General features: G+C 43.1%; 2 protein-coding genes across 3 annotated transcripts in view; both read right to left on the bottom strand.

Annotated features, from left to right (window-relative positions):
• The window catches only part of arrdc3b (arrestin domain containing 3b), a 15,171-nt gene extending 10,606 nt beyond the window's left edge, over positions 1 to 4,565 (bottom strand). The window contains exons 1-3 of the mRNA XM_063209831.1: positions 4,039 to 4,565; positions 1,496 to 1,577; positions 874 to 1,021 (exon numbers count right to left, since the gene is read on the bottom strand). Coding sequence (XP_063065901.1) covers positions 874 to 1,021; positions 1,496 to 1,577; positions 4,039 to 4,318 — 510 coding nt within the window. The 5' untranslated portion in view covers positions 4,319 to 4,565. The remainder of the gene's footprint in view (positions 1 to 873; positions 1,022 to 1,495; positions 1,578 to 4,038) is intronic.
• A 6,394-nt stretch (positions 4,566 to 10,959) lies between these two features.
• LOC134458760 (uncharacterized) lies at positions 10,960 to 16,308 on the bottom strand. 2 transcript variants are annotated; one of them, XM_063211164.1, is made up of 6 exons: positions 16,056 to 16,308; positions 14,891 to 14,934; positions 13,512 to 14,103; positions 13,112 to 13,267; positions 12,324 to 12,410; positions 10,960 to 11,969 (listed from the first exon to the last, which is right to left on the bottom strand). In XM_063211164.1, the coding sequence occupies exons 3-6, from the start codon at positions 14,082 to 14,084 to the stop codon at positions 11,655 to 11,657; spliced, it is 1,131 nt and encodes a 376-aa protein (XP_063067234.1). In that variant the 5' UTR covers positions 14,085 to 14,103; positions 14,891 to 14,934; positions 16,056 to 16,308; the 3' UTR covers positions 10,960 to 11,654. The 2 variants fall into 2 exon arrangements, with proteins under 2 accessions (XP_063067234.1, XP_063067235.1); XM_063211165.1 differs by lacking the exons at positions 14,891 to 14,934; positions 16,056 to 16,308 and having other exon boundaries at positions 13,512 to 14,248.
• Between the last annotated feature and the right edge of the window lie 2,622 nt (positions 16,309 to 18,930).

Below are 18,930 nucleotides of genomic sequence, written 5' to 3'. Positions count from 1 at the left end.
CCTTGGCCTGCCTTGCGATATAATGATGCAGTACAATGTACACGAAGGGTTTATATGCTTAAGTTTTAATAATACCTATAAGCTGAAAAGATTCTGTAAAAAAGAGTCTTGTTTTTTGTCGTCGTTACACTGTTTCATGTTGTTTTGTCATAGTCTTACAATTGACCTTGACAATCATACCAACACCACTCAGTAGTGAAGTGTATAAAATGTAAAACTGTAAAATAGAGGGAAACACTTTGAAATTGTGAGGCTACACTACACAACAACAAAAACTTAGCTGATTAAAAAGTCTTAAGCTAGGGTGAGATGAGGGTGAATCAAGTTCAACATTTGGTTGGCCCGATTCTGCCACTGAGACCTTGAAGGGGGTACCTGACACCATGCCGCAAGTGGGACCACACGACCGGAGCGCCCACCCTCAAAACCCTCCCCCCAAATGACCCCCTTTCCTTCTTTACCTTCACCATCCCCTTACCCCACCCCCCTACCTACCACCCCCCTCCGTCTCAGGAGCCTATACTAAGATGCAGGTTCAGGAGTAAACCAGGTTAAGTTAAGCAGTAAATCATCTAATAGAAGAGCCTGGAGTCCTCATTCACATATAACCCTCAGACAGGGCTCTAAATTTACCTCTTTTTCCATCACCAGCCAAAATGGCTAGTACTTGTAGTATTATACTAGCCGAACACACAGTTGGTATTTTTTGCTAGACAAAATGAAATTTCACCTGCCGGTTGGCTGGTGTTCATTTTAGAGCCCTGCCCTCCGGTATCTGTGCGCTGCGGCGTGAAGGTGCACACCAGCAGGAGAGGGGTGCTGATCATGCTGACAATAATATGAATAATAATAACAATAGCAATAATAACTCACCAGCAGGAGGGGAGTGTTGATGTCGATGTGCTCGAAGACGGTGAACTCCTTCTTGGTCTTCATGGGCAGCAGCCAGGGCCTATGGAGCTCCGCCTTCACCCAGTAACGCACACTGCCGTGCTTTCCCTCGAACGAAGTGGCCAGGGCCCTGTGGACGACAAGGAGAGAGAGAGAGAGAGAGAGAGAGAGAGAGAGAGAGAGAGAGAGAGAGAGAGAGAGAGAGAGAGAGAGAGAGAGAGAGATTTTAAAAAGATGTGCTTTTACAAAATGCCCATAACTGTAAAGACAATTGTGTTTCAGTGGTATCACAACAAGTATGACTGTAATCAGTTTATTACATCGTTATTGCCAATGAAACAAAATGTTTGGATGAAAAGCCATTGAATGTATTGAAATGTATTAAGTGACTTACAAAAGCTTTCAGTCATTGTATAACAAAAAAATGAGCCCTCATTCATACATGACACATTCAACTGTGCTTCAAGGAAAATGGTACCAAAAAGCATGTGTGTTTGGAAGAGAGAGAGAGAGAGAGAGAGAGAGAGAGAGAGAGAGAGAGAGAGAGAGAGAGAGAGAGAGAGAGAGAGAGAGAGAGAGAGAGGTCCGGTAGATGGATACTCACGTCTGAGGCAGTTCGAAGCTGAATGGATACTCGTGTCTGCCGGTGTGAAGGACTGTCAGGCCCTCCTCTGGAGTCTCTTCGTCTGGAAAGAAGATGACAAGAAAAATTCCAAATACATGCATACCATACCTGGTACATACTTTACCTCAAGGCTCCTAAATAACACATACTGTAAAGAGGGAGAGAGAGAGAGAGAGAGAGAGAGAGAGAGAGAGAGAGAGAGAGAGAGAGAGAGAGAGGGAGAGAAAGAGTGTGGGAGGGAGAAAAGATGGAAACAAACGTACACTTTCTTTTGAGAGGAAGGACGTGCTGCCCTATATTGTTCCTGGTTTCATACCACATAAATGTCAATGAAATATGAAATTGCAAGGAAACAAAGAAAAGAACAGAACACTGATCCCTCACTTGAGAAGAATAGGGTTTTATTAGTAAAAACAACAAAAAGACATCACCACCAAGTCAAGTCAACACACATCAAAACAAGTGAGCCAAACAATAGGGAGTGGCATTGCTTGGCAACATTAACCTTTCTTTTCAAAACACCAGCAAAACAGATCAGTATAACAGTGAGGTAAAAATAATATTATTTGTGATATTGTGTGAACTGGTAGCCCTACTGTGTAAACCAGATAGTGTGTTTGTTAGTAGCATATAGACTTCAGCAAAAGCATTGAGAACAAAGACATTAACGTATGAGGAGGAAAAAATTAAACCTTTTCTTATTTGTCTGGTTAAAACATGTTAAGACATGATTCGATGTGTGTCGTTTTTAAAACACATGCTCTATTGTTTCGACTTTATTTCGGGTTGTTCCGTATTTAGTTCTCTTTCCTGCCACCTCAGCATCTGGTCTTAGCGGCAGCAGAGAGCGCCGTAAACAACCAGCCGGCTGTCACTCAGGCAGCTTCCAGCCAGAGAAGACCGGACTAAACCGGCACAGGCAGCCTCGCTCCCCCCAGCCGGATTTCCTCATGCATACATTACGAGGCGGCTTTCAGTTGGCGCAGGCAGCCCAATGCTCGCTTTGCTTGCTTGTCTAGGTACGGCCCCCACCGCCAACCCATGTGTACTGCAACATGGGTTTTCAAGCAAGCAATTTCAGCTCACCCACACACACACACACACTCACTCACACTTGTATGTATAAAAGCCTTTTCTAAATGTCATGCATTACACCCCCTATTAACACAGCAGAATAAAATAACTGACATTCAAGCAAGAACGAGGACAAAAAAGGTCAAATTCAAATCAAGTCTCGTTTATTGTACTTCAACCGCAATAACAACTAAAATCAACCAACACATACATTCATTTATAGCACAAAAATCTTTCCAGTGTCAACATACATTCCCACGATTCAGCACCACTTACATACCTAAGATCATTTAATTGCACACCTTTACAGACATATCTCCAGTACAAAAACGTTTAAATGAACAAGCCTTATACAAAACGTCACCTTATTACAAAAATACAAACATAACAAATAAACACATGCAATAAAAAAAAACCAAACCATCACTAAACCACGCTCATAGACAAATATAGATGATTAGCTACATTGTAATACGCCATTGCATGCCCTACTGCAGAAAACGCAATGAAACAATGTCGCTTCGTTAACGAAGCAAAAGAACAGTCATTCTGCATGATCATTAATAGCTACGATTGATTTGCACATTGCCGTTCATCAATAACAAACTATCAAAGGCAATATAGGGAATACGCCAACAAAGTTGCCGAGTCCTCTGTCACTTTCTGCAAAGACATGAGGTCATCCAAGACACACGAGTACTTCAGCCAATCAGCGTGCAGGATCTGCTTCCCCCACAGTCCCCCCTCCCTCCCCCATCATCCAGTTTCTGAACAGGTTTGAACCGCTTCTAACAAAAGGTGCAAACTTACTGGAATCATCTGAAAATGTTATTTTTGTCTCGATACAAACTATCTTTTTGACTCCATCGACTCAGGTTCAATGTCAAAGCACCATACTACACTCGGCGAATTGTAACTTTATGTAACAACGTTTATTTTACCGACTTTATCATCATTTGTGTCAAGGAAGGATGGGGTTCTTGGTGGGGCAGTGGTGTGGTCCCCTCGTGTCATTCTTCAACAGAATTCGATCAAATTCGATGGTCTTCGAGGGGTATCGATATGATATTACATATAATTCAACTATTTTGTTATTTTTCAGTCGAGTCCCATTCATTAATCTACATGTTAGGCTACAAGCATCCCTGGTACTTGCATCTGGGATTCTGCAGTAGCTCGACTGGTCAGGACTAGTTTTGCAGTAGAATATGACACAAAATTGGTTCCTAATGAATTACTATTACATCTTCTACTATTAACAATATCGTAGTAAAAGCGTCAAGTCACTTTTGTCGAAAATTGGACAACAATGTAACAGCTTTCCAGGTCAGGCAACAACAGCAGCATCATGTACGAACAGCATGGATACCAAAGGCAGGCAGGCAGCATCTTTCACTGACAGTCCATTGAAAGAGTAGCATTTGCAGGAGATTGCGGATGATTCTTACCTCTATCGTGTCCAATGAGGATGTCTCTGTGGTTTAAATACTCCACTTCTTCGGTGTAATTTTGTGTATAGGCAGTGTTGGATCCAGCATTTCGAGATTCAGTCCAACGAACTTTAGCCAGTCCTTTGGCATGGATGTTCAAGGATTTCACGCGAATTTCTCCGGTGACCTCGATGATAACTCTCCCTGACACGGAGTCCCCGCTTGCAAAGACGGGGACATTGCTGTCATTAAGACAGTCGTAGCTCACAAAGAAGCTCTTCACCTTTCCGAGCACCATGGTGACGAAATTACTTCAAAAGTAATTCAGATCTATAAAAAAGAACTCAGACCTCACTAGAACATTAGCGTGATCTTTCAAACACTGACCATCAAGTTTGCCATGCAGAAATGCTGCAGGCAGGATCAGTGCTATAATCTATGGCAAGTCATTTAGATTTCAAGGTTTCTCTAACAGCTTTGGATAGCTGTTACCTACGGCGGCTACTTTCAGAAGTCTCTGTTCACAGACGAGCTTACAACGGGGTGTCCCAGCCGTCTTATAGTGCCGTTTGGTGAAAAAACAACCTCTCTGAGCATGCGCAAGCAGCAGCGTTTATCTCCTTCCGCCTTCGGTAGGTGAAGGGAGTTGGCATTGCACTGCAGTCTATGGAGAGCTGATGAGTGGGGTAGAACGCAGGGCCGAGGCAAAACTACTGTTTTTCGATGCTTATTTGTCTTTTTCATCGTGCATTTACAATTAAATATGCCAATTCGAGAGCAAGGGTGTCGGCGTATTGCATTGGGTTGCTTTTATACGCAGACTTAACATCATTTTGCAAGCATGTCCCTCCTGGTGTGCATATCGAGCTACCTTCCCATCCATTGCGAAAACAGACCTTAAAACAAAGGTTTGAATGAATGTATGGGCCACCATATATTTTCCAGCAACCTTTCGGAAGGCAAATAGAGCACCTACGCAACTGAATACGGGCCTTTTGCTTTTCCCTGCGATAACGAAATGTACACTATTGCACATTTGACGTTGTGTGTTGTTATTCAAAACATCTCTGAATATCTCTGAGGATGTTTGTGTTCAGCTCACTCTCAGCTGCATTTCCATAGAAGGATTTCTCAGCCACTTATGCCACCTGGCGGAGGAAAAGGGTATAGCGTGGCCTAAATAATTTCTTGTTCTTTCTACCATCTCTTTCACACAAAAATAATAGGTTTTTATTTAAACCATATTGATAAAAAATAATAAAAACGTGCATTTTGAGTAGTTAATACTGGCTTGATCTTTTAAATAAAATGTCCTTTTTATTTAGTTATGTAATGAAAGCCATTGCCTTAAATGGTGATGTGTCACAGGAGTGTGCAGAGTGTCTGAACAGAATAGGAAATGAGAGCATCACTTCACTTCCGACACTCAGGGGGAAGCTACTTGGTGTTGCTACTGGAGACGTGTGTTGATATCTATGTCACCAGGGCAAGGGGGAGTTTACAGTTAATTTGCTGAAAACAATGACACAGAAGAGTCATATATGTCAGTGGCTTAAACATCCATAGAACTGTGACATCTTTTGTGAGATATCTCTACCTCTAAGAATCCATTTTCCCCCTCAAAATGTAGTGTTGTGGCCGCGGCCATGGCTCAAGGGCTTAGGGGGATTCCAGCCCGAGGTCATTTCTCAACCATACCCCATCTCTATGTCAGGGAAAGTATGTAAATTCATGTAGGAGTATGTTAGGTGTGTGTGTGTGTGTGTGTGTGTGTGTGTGTGTGTGTGTGTGTGTGTGTGTGTGTGTGTGTGTGTGTGTGTGTGTGTGTGTGTGTGTGTGTGTGTGTGTGTGTGTGTGAGAGAGAGAGAGAGAGAGAGAGAGAGAGCGTGCGTGCGTGCGTGCATGTGTGTGTGTGTGAGAGAGAGAGAGAGAGAGAGAGAGCTATTATTGTCAATGTCTTATTTATATGTTTTACTTTAACTACCCATTGGAGACTGATCAATAGTCAAATGCGATTTCAAACTTCTGTGTTAACCGTGTTACATAGTGGATTTTTAACAATAAATTACACATGACTTCACATGACTTGATCTCTCTCCCCACTTGCTTCCTGTCACCATCGTACACTGTCCTATCTAATAAAGACATAAAAACCCTTGAAAAATATACCTTTAAAAAAGAGGTGTTGTTATTACCACCCAACAACAATGTTATTATAGTATATGAAATGGAGACTGGGGGGGCATTTCCCCAACATCGGTCAGTGAAATCAAAATTTCATTCATTCACTTCAGTGGCCTGCAGATGGGCCTACTGATGGGCTACTTCATGTCATAACAACATTGATATGGCCTTTCTGAGAGCAACAGATTAACCCATTGATGCTGTATGCTGCGTTGCACAACATTGGCCCTGGCGCCTGGAGCTGCATGACGCAACATTCAGGCTCATGAGATTTGAGATAATTTTATTACAAATCTTGGTATGTTAGAGTTGAATGAACCCATTCTAATACAAGATGCGGGTCTTAACGTTTAAATGCAACTTACTGCATTTTTTGTATGTGCTATTATGAGATATTTCGTTTTTTTATAGGCTGAGGGTACCTTTTCTTAAAAAGGGCTTAAGCATTCAGCAGCCTTTTTTTGCAAGTTCTTAAGGCATCAATGGGTTAAGACTCACTGTACAAGGATAACTTCAGTCAATTTCAACATGCGGTTGTAATGCTCATACTACCCTGAACTTGTCAGTACCTGAGGTTTTTTTTTTTCTTCTTCAGCCTTTTCCAAGATGCTGGTCATTGTAATGGGGGCAGGTGTTTGTTTACATTTCACAAAAACATTTTTATTTATCCCAAAAACATCCAAAATGTTATGCAACATCAGCAGACTACTAGCAAACAGCGATACCTTTTGGGGAAATATTTGGATTAGCCTAGACCGATGTTTTTTTTTTTTAATGCAAACAAAATCTGCCCCCATTAGAATAGCTCATATCTGGGAAAGGGCTGAGCCATAAAATGCAGCATCACCGGTACTGACAAATCAAGGGTAGCGTGAGCAATACAACAGCATAATATGTAATAAATACATAATATTATTGAAATTGGCAGGAGTGCTCCTTTAAGACAATTTTGGTGACAATGAAGCTTTGCGCAAAGGGTTTCATTTCTGCCTTTTTCCAGAGTAGTTTGGTCAGATCAGCGTGTGATAGCGTGTGGTCAAAGAGCCTGGATAAGCTTTGGTGTTGCTGTCCAGTGACTCAGTGATAGATTCTCTACCTTCTGGTTCTGGTGACCTATATAGCAGTGCATTGAGGCCATTTGTCCTGTTGTCAAGATAAGGCTCTGGCCCAGGCTGATGTCTTAACCAGAGAGCAGAGCAGTCAGGACTGGACCAGCGGGGCAGGGAGGCAGACAGACAGGCAGGGAGGCAGGCAGGCAGGCAAGCAGGGAGGCCGGCAGGCAGGCAGGGAGGCAGGCAGGCAGGCAGGGAGGCCGGCAGGCAGGCAGGGAGTGCAGACAGGCAGGCAGGGAGGCCGGCAGGCAGGCAGGGAGACGGGCAGACAGGCAGGCAAGTAGACAGGCAGACAGACAGGCAGGCAGGCAAGGCAGACAGGGAGGCAGGCAGGCATGGAGGCAGGCAGGAAGGCAGGCAGGGAGACAGGCAGACAGACAGACAGTTAGGCAGTCAGGCAGGCAGGGAGGGAGGAGGGCACGCAGGTAGACAGGTAGGTATGCAGACAGGCTGCCAGACAGGCAGACATGTAGGAGGCAGACAGACAGGCAGGCAAGCAGGGAGGCAGGCAGGTAGGCAGACAGACAAGCAGGCGGGCAGGCAGGGAGTCAGGCAGGCAGACAGACAGGTAGGCAGACAGACTGACAGGCAGGTACACAAGGCAGGCAGGTTTGTAGGCAGACAGACAGGCAAGCAGACAGGCAGGCAAGCGGGCAGGCAGTCGCCTTAAAGGATATCTCTTTTAGGACTGGACTCTGGACCATTCGTCTTTCTTGCAAGACCCCCGCCCTGGCCCCTTTCCTGCTGATAACATATGCACGCATGCACGCACGCGCGCACGCGCGCACGCACGCACGCACGCACGCACGCACGCACGCACGCACGCACGCACGCACGCACGCACGCACGCACGCACACACACACACACACGCACACACACACACACACACACACAAACACACACACATGCACACCAGGGCTTGACACTGGCACTAGCCAACCGGCCAAATGCTGGTAAAACTTGGCTGTGGCTGGTTGCAATGTCAGTGTCACTAGCCAATTTGGCAGGTATAGCTTATTCTATGGTATGACATATCAGAATAGCCTATATTCTGCACTTTGCCCCTTGTGTATCAATTGTTTGTAAGTTTGAGAAGAAGCTCAGTTACTCCATGTAGAAAGCGTGCACTCATCTTCTTGCTTTAGCACCTCATCTTCTGAGGTTAGATGTACAGTGTCATGATAAACAACAACAAAAAAAACACATTTGTTGGCTAGTAGAATAGCTGGATGGATAGTGACTCAGATAAACCACTAGCCACAGTGGCCGACAAGCGAAAAAGTTAGTGTCAAGCCATGAACACACACACACACACACACACACACACACACACACACACACACACACACACACACACACACACACACACACACACACACACACACACACACACACACACACACACACACACACACACACATTATGCTTCGTCTTGGAGCCGTCTTCTGCCTCGACCTGGTGTGATACGGGATGGTTCTGCTGCAGTACAGATGCAGTGCTGCTGCTGCCCGCCTGTCTGTCTGCCATTGAGGAAACCATAGACAGCAACAAGTTAGGGGCTGCTGTGATGTAGCATGCTAAGGTACCTGTCCATGGAAATGGGCCGACATATATGCTATGGGCAGGGCCGCCGCTCCGAAAGACTCTCTCTGGTCAGCCACTCTGCCATAGACACTTGAAGGAACTCACAATATGCTCTTCAAACGCTTCTTAACCCGCTTAAACACAGCGCTTTAAATTTGTTGTTATGAGAATGGCAATGACCGAGTCATAGTGCATTACTAAAGGCCCTGTGTTAAGTCATAGTATGAGTAGTACTAAGGTAATTACCTTTCATTGACTATTACAGCGTGCCTCAGATGGCGTGCATGATGGGGCTACGGTGATTGATTAATTTGATTGAAAAACCAGGAAAGAGCCACCATGGCCTAGCTAGTACCTATAGGTCAATATGTATTGTATTTTGCTACGGTAGACCCACTTCTTGGAACTTTAAACAGGCTTCATCTGGTTCAACTCAATTCTTAGAACTGCAATCAGCGAGGACAGAGAGGGCATTTGCTATTTAGGCCCAAGATCACTGAGGTCACTAAATCTGTCTAACCAGGAAGTAGTGATTGAATTTGTTCGATGGTCATCATTAGGCAGTCATGGGTAAGCGGTTAGGGCATCAGACTTGTAGCCCAAAGGTTGCCGGTTCGACTCCCGACCCGCCAGGTTGGTGGGGGGAGTAATTGACCAGTGGTCTCCCCATTGACAGAATATATAATTCCATTCTATTTACTGTCAATGGGTCTCCCCCATCCTCCTCCATGACTGAGGTATGGTACCGTCCCACTGCACAGCTCCCTTGGGCCGCTAATGGGGCTGCCCCCTTGCACGAGTGAGGCATGCATGCAATTTCACAATGGCAATTATGTTTCCCAGGTGGGCTTTCACTTAACTTTCACTTAACTTTACTTCATAGGGGGAAAATTACCACGTTTTTCCCTCATATAGCACCCTTAAAACCCCTTTACGTTGAGCCCATGTTAACCTGACTGTTACCGAATATGTAATGACCAAGTCCTACTTAAGGCTCTCGGCAATGTCATAGCAATGGTGCTATGATGTAATTGAGTCTTTAGCAATGAGTGAGCGTCATAGAGGCTATGGAATTACGTCAAGGGACATCTACAGTATTTGGTTATAGACATAAACAAATTCTCTCTTTTTTGCACCATGCTGCAATTTGTGGTGTATTGGTACACTGATAAAAATATGGACCATGGTTTACTTAGAAAAACCTTGTACACCTTTTGCACACAAAAATACTAAGTAAATTTAACAAGGCAAATTTTAAGTAAAATTTACTTGCAACTCCTTACAGTTTTTTACTAGTAATACCAAAGTAATGTTCACAGCTGAAAGCAAGTATTTTTTACTTAGTAATGTTTTGATTAAGATTTACTAGTAAAAACCTAGTACACCGTTTTGCACGTAAAAACTATAAGTAAATATTACTCATTTACACAGATTAATATCTCCCTGAAAAATGAAGACACAATATCCAGAATTTTGCCATTTATTTTTCAACGCAAAACCTGCATACAAAAAAGTGGGCATTTTGTACATGACAATATAAAATTCTTCAAGATACAATTAAATTCTTCAAGATGATAAAAATGAAACGTTCAATAAAACACTGGGAAAAAAAAGCAAAAAAATAGGAATGGGAGCGTGTTTAAGCGTGTGTGTGCGCGAGAGAGACAGAGTAGGGAGGGTCCACTTTGTGGCCTTTCTTGAAATGTTCAGAGACACTGTATTCTGTGATATAACTAAGACAAAGGAGGTGAAGTTGAGATAAACAGTTGAGCAATATTTGAGAAGAAGGATGAATAGAGTTGACTCATTTTCTGTTCCCTCATCTGTGATCCTTCTTCTCAAGTTCTGCTTGACTGGTTATCTAAACTTGACCTCTGTCTTACTGTTATCATCTATCTCAATTTAGCTTAGCTCTTGTTCTTAATGTACCATTAAGAGAAGTAATCCAGAAACATTTGATCACAGAACGGTATAAAAGTAATCTCTGGGCTGGGCCAATTTATATGAAACAAACTGCATGCGTGTGCGCGCGCGCGTCTGTGTGTGTGTGTGTGTGTGTGTGGTTCACGTAAGTGAGGAATGAGTTAGCCTTGGGACGGAAAATGTTTGCAAGGGAACCAACTAATTGGCCTATAGTGCACTATAATAAAATATTCAAAGAATAAAATTCTTTAAAATAAAAGAAAAACGCAATAAGTTGCCCATGTCCATCTGTACATTATTGAACTTGTTGAACAAACCTAGCAAGACGCATAACTCAGACTTATGCACACAGACTTCAAAGTGAAGTCACTCATCCGTAATATACAATGGCATATTCTCCTTTTACAGTAGTAGATTTACCCTCAAAGAACCCACTTTTTGGAGAATGTTGAAGTCATCCAAACGCAACTTTTGAAAAACTTTAAAGCTCCGATATGCTCCAAACTGGGATGCACATACTTATTGAGTACACAAAGCCCATGAGCAGAATGCAAGTACTGGTGAGTGATGTGGGTCCTATAAATGATGCAAAGACTGAGAGGGAACTTAATAACTGGACCTATAGTACACAGTAATGAAATTCAAAGTAAAAAAGAATGAAAAGAAAGACAAATCCAACCTGTACAGGCCCATTTTTACATTAATCAAGTCCTTAAATAAACCTACACTAAAGAGCAAGACGCATAACTCAAAGCCCTTCATGAACAGTTATGAACAAGCTCACAATTCAATTGCATCTGTGCCGCATGTGCTGTAGTTTCATTTCCCTTTTACAGTACCAGTTTCCTCCACAGAGAATCCACTTTGGGGGAGAACTTAAAATCATCCAACTCCAAAAACAACTTTTGAAAAACTTCAAATGTATATTGCAATTTTGGGGGATATCTGAGATCTAGGGAGTACACAAAGCCCATGAGCAAAATGCAAGCATTGGTGAGTGTTTTACAACCACCCAATACCTCTGTACCATCGATCACAATGATGACATCAGTTGGGGGGACACCCTCTGCAGCACTGCCCAGCACAAGGATCTTGATCTCATGGTCTTTGATGTCTTGTTCGATGGCATCCTTGGAAACATCCTGCTAAACACAACACAAATAAGTAGTCAAAAATGGAACAACCCATACATTCCAATACTTAAAAATGCAGCCATTGTAAAAGGGGTAGGAAAGATTCAAGATTCTTTTTAATGGTCCCGAAGGAAATTGGTCTTGGACATACATAGCTGCCACATACACACAACACTGATACACATGACGCCAAAAAACAATAAACAAAACAAAAAACAGGTACATACATACATACATGAAGTGCCAACATAGAGATACTCAAGTGCATATCTACTACAGCCTCCTACACACATACATGGCATTACAAGGATGGTAGTTGTTTAAGACCTGCGTTCAATAGGTTCACAGACACATCGGGACACACACCTGGTAGTCTTTAATGAGCTCCTCTGCCGATTCTCCCAGGAAATGGATCAGACAACGGATGACCGCATCATGGCTATAGATCTGTTTCTGTATAAAAAAAACAACAGCATAAATAACTTCAATGCTTAAAAGAGCAAAGGAACACCAAAACAATAGAATGACGTTTCAAGTCAATTATACAACACTGATAGCGAATCCATATCACGGACTGCTGTGTGAATTTTAAAGGCAACAGGTGGAAATGAAAGGTTATTTTCAAGACATCCCCTTAAAATTAGTGATTCGTTAGGTGGCATCCACAGACCATTTCTCTGTTCAGCTCCATTTTGGCTTATGCTTTAGTTGCATTTTGCCATTGCCTCATGCCTTGATGAGCCATAAGGTGGTGACCATTCACTGAAGTCCCTCAGGCAGTGCAAGATGACAACTTCAATGTGAGCTGTGCCAAGAATATCTTGTGTGTCTGTCTGAAGTGTACAGAACATGGAAGAGACATCTGGATACAGGCCAGCTTTTCAGGGACTTGACACAGCTCACATTGATTATCTGCAGGTCTTATTAGCAGGATGTACTGTAATATTATTTTGCCCCTAACTGATGTACTCCAGTGGCTGATAAGTCACCATCTGGGCTTTCACAAAAAGCAAATGTGACCAAGTCATCAGACAGAAAGGAGAACAGATATAGTGTGTGGACACCTGCAAATGTAACAGGCAAGTAACCCTAGGCTCTATATTACAGATAAGTGGGGTTAGAAATGCACAGATTGTTCTTTTTTATGTTCTCACCCGACTGAGTGACTCCAAGACGCTGTTTATTTTTGTGCCTGCAGTCCCACCCTTTGTCTTGAAGATGGTCAGGAGTTTTGGAGTGTAGAGATCCATCTTAGTCAAAAAGGTTTGGTCCAGATGGATAGTTGTGATCCTCTTGAACTCCTCCTTTACCTAAAAACAAAGAAAGGAAGACACAAGCATACAACACACAGACACACATTGAAGTGTTTTAGATTGGAGGAAATGCATGTATGTAGATGGTGTACAATCTCTTCTTTATTTCTACTTATGGACCGGTTAATTTCAGATGTGTATAAATAAAAGCTATATGAATGAATTAAAGACCTTTCACCTGAATTAACTTCAAAATATCTCATGACAGCATTGAAGGTGTGACATAAACATTCATGTTTACCTGAGACTCATAGAAAAGGGCAGGCCATCTCGCCATGACATCTGGGACTGAGGGCATCTGGTTGACAACCTCCAACCGTCGATACGAAAAGGTCTTCTCCATTTTCTCACGGATAATCTCCTCGTTGTTGTTCTTTTTCACTTCTGTGAGTAGAACCACCCTCTCTTCTTCCATTGCCTCTTTTGTTTCTCCAATTTCAACATTTCTTGGCCATGGTTGGGACAAGGGACTTTCATCAGATGATGACGAGAGCAAAATTGTGTCCTGAGATGCTAAAGATGTGGATGACACGCCATCTGATTCTTCCACTGCACAGAGATCTACAATGACTGGTTCAACTTTAACAACTTTGAGCGTACCCCTGTCTTGCACATCTTCTATAGAGGTCAGTGTAAAGAATTGGCCCCCGAACTCCACATCTTGATACATTAGAGAAAAGCCATCTGGAGTGCTGAATGTGCTCTGGATGACAAGCTTGAGATCCTGAAGAGTACTGGGGATACCGGATGGTAGAATCAATTTGCGCACAGTAAGATCATCAAAAATGACTCGCAGCTTTGCTGTGGTGGACATCTGAGCAGGCAGGAAGACACTGGGGGGGAAAAAAGAACATCCATTTAGCTCATTCTAACAAATTAAGTTTTTTTCTATCAAATTTCATTGCTTACTTAAAAGGGAGTGTTAATGTGGTGTTTTAAGGTAACAACTCGTCGTCCTGCGATTGTGTATATAGCCATGGGATAAAAATCAAGTTCATAAAATGAAAAAAGGAAAAACCGCAACAACGATGCTCCCATTTACTTCATTTTAATGTGACGTTTCGGGTCACCCCGGCCCTTCCTCAGACATGATCTCATAACGTCTTTTGAACCTGCACCCGAAAAGCATCTGGATGTGCGTGAGATTGGACTTTGATATAAAAATCAAGTTCACAACTATGCTATCCAAAACCAAGATGATCTGAGAAACTGCAGCAAAGGCAGGCAAACCTGCAGTTGAAGCATAAGGCAGCAACATTCCTGACACATAGCTTGTACCCGAAATAGCCACCTTTTGCTGTATTGTGAAAAGTGTAGGCCTGATTGGTAAACTCCAAAGTGCCCACCGCACAGTGTTCACTGCACACACAACGAAATTGCATTCATGCCTCACCCGTGCAAGGGGGCAGCCCCCAATGGCGCCCCAAGGGAGCAGTGGGGCGGGACGGTACCCTTCTCAGGGTAACTCAGTCATGGAGGAGGATGGGGGAGAGCACTGGTTAATTACTCCCCCCACCAACCTGGCAGGTTGGAAGTCGAACCGGCAACCATTGGGCTACAAGTCTGACACCCACCTAACCGCTTACCCATGGCTGCCTTCTGATTGGGTGGTCAACTTACCCTTAATGGGGTGCCTCGTGAAGGGTTAAAAGCTCCAGCTCTTCCTGTAAAATAACGAACACAGTGGACCATTAATTAATAATATGCACAATAACCACTTCAATAATGACAATGTTTCAACATTTTGAGAACGAAAAACGATGCATGATGATCTTTGGCGACAATTGAGGCAAAACTGTGTCACTTGCTTTTTAGTGTACTGAAGTAGGCAAGAATTAGGTTATGGAGAGTGTGTGAAGCTCTAGTCTCCTGTAATGGTTGTGCCTTCATGGATAAAATAGACAGAGTGAAAGGGACATTTAGATCTAACCATTATGCTGCCAAATGCTTGAACCAGCTTAATGTCAAAATCAGAACGGCCCCAACAATGTCGTGTAACGCGTTTTAATAAGGAAAACGGCTTTATTTTCATCTGCATTTAAGGTTATCTACTCTCCATCATGCTTCCTACTTTGTATATCACAGCCACGAGGGCAGCGCCATCTTACTTTGATAATAACGGTGAAATGAAATCATTCTAAAATCGCTCTCAAAAGCATTGTATTCGTGGCTCACGTCATTTTACTTCTCATTCAACCGTCACTCCATATCAATGTATCGATTAACATCTGATTTTAATACAAAACTAACGTTTAATTCCCACGTCATCAGAATCAAAACCGCGCTAATTACCACATCAGTGACCAGAATTCCTGATGTTACTGTTCCACTTCAAAATACTTCGCATGTCTGTCTAGCCTCTTCATTTTAGTCTTCCCCGTAACCCCCCCTTCATAAGTGAGCGATGCATGCTTATTTAGCATGGATTCACAATTGAAAAATAACTCCAGTTCGCCTTGCAGCAATATGGTTGCATTTCATAAACTGCTATGTGGAACTAGCCTAATCATAGCGCACACTTGTCGTGCTAGCAACTTCACCAGCTAACCATCCGTGAACAGAGCCCTGGATAAGAACGGCTCTGCCCGTGAAAAAAAAACACAATTGACCATGCTTCCGTTGTTGTAAAAACAATGATTTCACCCCCCAAAAAATGTCTTAGTTCGTAGCCTACCTCTGTCCTACTTTCCTACATGTACATATCCATGCGTTTGCTGCAATAGCCCACAATGCGTTCAAACGGCAGTTGCAAACCTCCACATTGAATTGATTTATGCGTGCTTACCTTAACCGTGGTGTATTTCCACACTTTCAAAACGTCCGGGAAAGGGAAAACCGACGACCAACAACACCGACAGAACTGAATGCACGCCGAGTTTGGTCCGCGAACCGGCACACTCAGATTTTCACCAAGCACGCATCAAGTTCATCAGATCAGTAAAGTGAGACAAGCAGCTCTAGGGGCACGTGATTCATGTCTACCATCTGACGTCACACCAGCGTTCGGCAACTTTTACTTGAATTTCTGTAGTTATTATAATGGCAACAATATATCAGCAATGTTTACTGTAGTTACTCAGGTTACATTTAGTGAACTTATTTGACTAAATGTTTAGACACACAATTACGCAGAAACTCCAAGCATTACAGTGAATAACACATGCCATGTTTGAGTAATTCTCAGAATTGATTAATTTATGTAGAAATTACTTTAATTGTTCTCATTGTATTTACAAAGGCAAAAAATCATTTTTATCAGTGTAGCCATGAGTTTCCGCAGATAAAAACCTAATAAAGCATTATGTAAGTTGAGTACCAGCCTCCAAAGTAGATAAGAGTGAACAGTAAAAAGTGTGTGTAAAAAGTGATGTAACTAACCAACCCAATTGCCATCAGGTCAGCCCGTTCTGTTACGACAGGTGGTTGACGGTTGCAGATACATATCAACAGTGGACAGAAAGTAACAGAAAGGCACAAGGCAGGTGCAAGTGTCTGTGAGAGATGTTGAAACTTCAATGGCTACCATAGGGGGTCACAGTCATGGCCGTAGCCAGGAATTTGAAATAAGGGAGGTCCATAGTGCACTCGTAGCGCGTCAGAAATTTTTTAAATGTGCACTGTGTAGGATGTTGCCCGGAGTAACTATGTTGCTCATTGAAACTACGCTGTCTTTTGCCAATTTTGGTCTTTTCATGAATATTTGCTAAATAATGAACTAATATTTACTAGTATGACCACAGTTTACAGTATGTTTTGCAGCTGAAAAGATTTCTGCAAATTCAAAATGGCGGACAATGGAGAAGATCCCCTTTTTCATGTATGAAAAATATTATTTTCTCTAAAAATAAGGGAGGTCCGGACCTCCCTTACCTCATATGTGGCTACGGCCATGGCCACAGTCTCATCTACTGTACATTATGACAGTGAGGGAATGACATAACTTGGCCGTAACCTGTCTTGCAACATAAAGTTCTGTCCTTATTGCCGCTGAGTTGCAGATCATCACTTTATCAGTGTTGAAGTTAGACTTTGTTCCTCATTCATTCTTTGTTATTATTACCTTCGCCAAGGAGGTAATGTTTTTGGTCGCGTTGGTTTGTCTGTCTGTTTGTTTGTTTGTTTGTTTGTTTGTCAGCAGCATAACTCAAAAACGAATCAACGGATTTGGAAGACATTTTGTGGAGTTGTTGATAATGACCCAAGGACCAAGTGATTAAATTCTGGTGGTGATCCGGATCACGAACCAGAACTAGGACTTCTGAAAAGATTCCTCACCATTGCTGTCCTATATACAATGTTTGCAAGCAGAATTTTGGTCACAACCTCAAAACAAACAAAATTCCGCACACCCCTGAAATCTTTGGCACACCCCCAGAGGGTGCCCGCACCCCAGGTTAAGAACCACTGAACTCATGCCAACTCAGCTCAGCCAATGAAGCCAATGAACTCATTCTTCAAAGATCCTGAACACATTCATAAAGGAAAGGGTTTACTATTTTCCCGTCTTCATCCAGGGTCTCTTTCTAAATTTTTTTTTTTTAATGCAAAAAGGGTAGAAAGAAGTCATTACCTGGAGCATATTTGAAAAAAGCATTTTCTGATCCAATGTCTTACACCCATTTGAATGAAATGAGCTTTTCCTCTCGGTTACATGGCGCTATTCCGATATGCCGCTATTCCGACATTGATGTCTATTGTCGGAATAATGGTGCGAGATATGCCATTTCCGTGGTTTGTGCTATGTTGCTCAGTTTTTAACAGTTTAGGGAGAGTGCATGCAGTTACCATAACCCTAACCCTAACCCTAACCCTGATCCTAACCCTGACCCTAACCCTGACCCTGACCCTGACCCTAACCGTATCCCTAATCCTACGGAATGTCTGATTTCGGAATAGCGTTATGTCTTGTGGTTACCCCCTTTTCCCTTCTATGTTGAGCATGCTTTTTTTTCCATCCATATCAGTAAACTTGCACCACCTGCACTGATAAGGAGCACCTTCCCCCTCCTGACACGCACACACACACGCGCGCATGCACACTCACACACATGCACTCACGCACGCACGCGCACACACACACGCACACACACACGCACACACACACGGGCGCATGCACACTCACACACTCACACGCATGCACGCACACAGGCACGCACCCCCGCACACCCCCATGCACGCACGCACACACACACACCCCTACACACACACACACCCACCCAAACACACGCACACCCACGCACGAATGCACGCACGCACACACGCACGCACACACACACACACACACACAAGCACGCACCCACACACACACGCACGCACGCCCCATACTGGTGGCTGGCATGCACAAAGACCGTAGAGGTAGCCTAAGCCTATGCATGAACTCATCTCAGATATAGTTCAGCATGGAAACTGTGGACTGTTCCTTTACAGTAAAGGTGCTCTGTGTAGGATGGTGGCCAGAGTAGGCATTACAACTATGCTGCCCATTGAAACTGTGCTGTCTACTGTCTACTGCCTTTTCATGAATATTTACTCAATAATGAACTACTAGTTACTACTACACTGAGTTTTCAGCGAAAAATGTCCATTTCTTGACATTCAATTTGGCAGACAATGGAGAAGATCCCCCTTTTCATCTATGACAGTCCTGATGAATAGCCTAG

The sequence above is a fragment of the Engraulis encrasicolus genome, chromosome 11 (assembly GCF_034702125.1).
Source record: "Engraulis encrasicolus isolate BLACKSEA-1 chromosome 11, IST_EnEncr_1.0, whole genome shotgun sequence".
Taxonomy (NCBI): Eukaryota; Metazoa; Chordata; class Actinopteri; order Clupeiformes; family Engraulidae; genus Engraulis; species Engraulis encrasicolus.
This window is presented reverse-complemented; position numbering and strand designations above follow the sequence as displayed.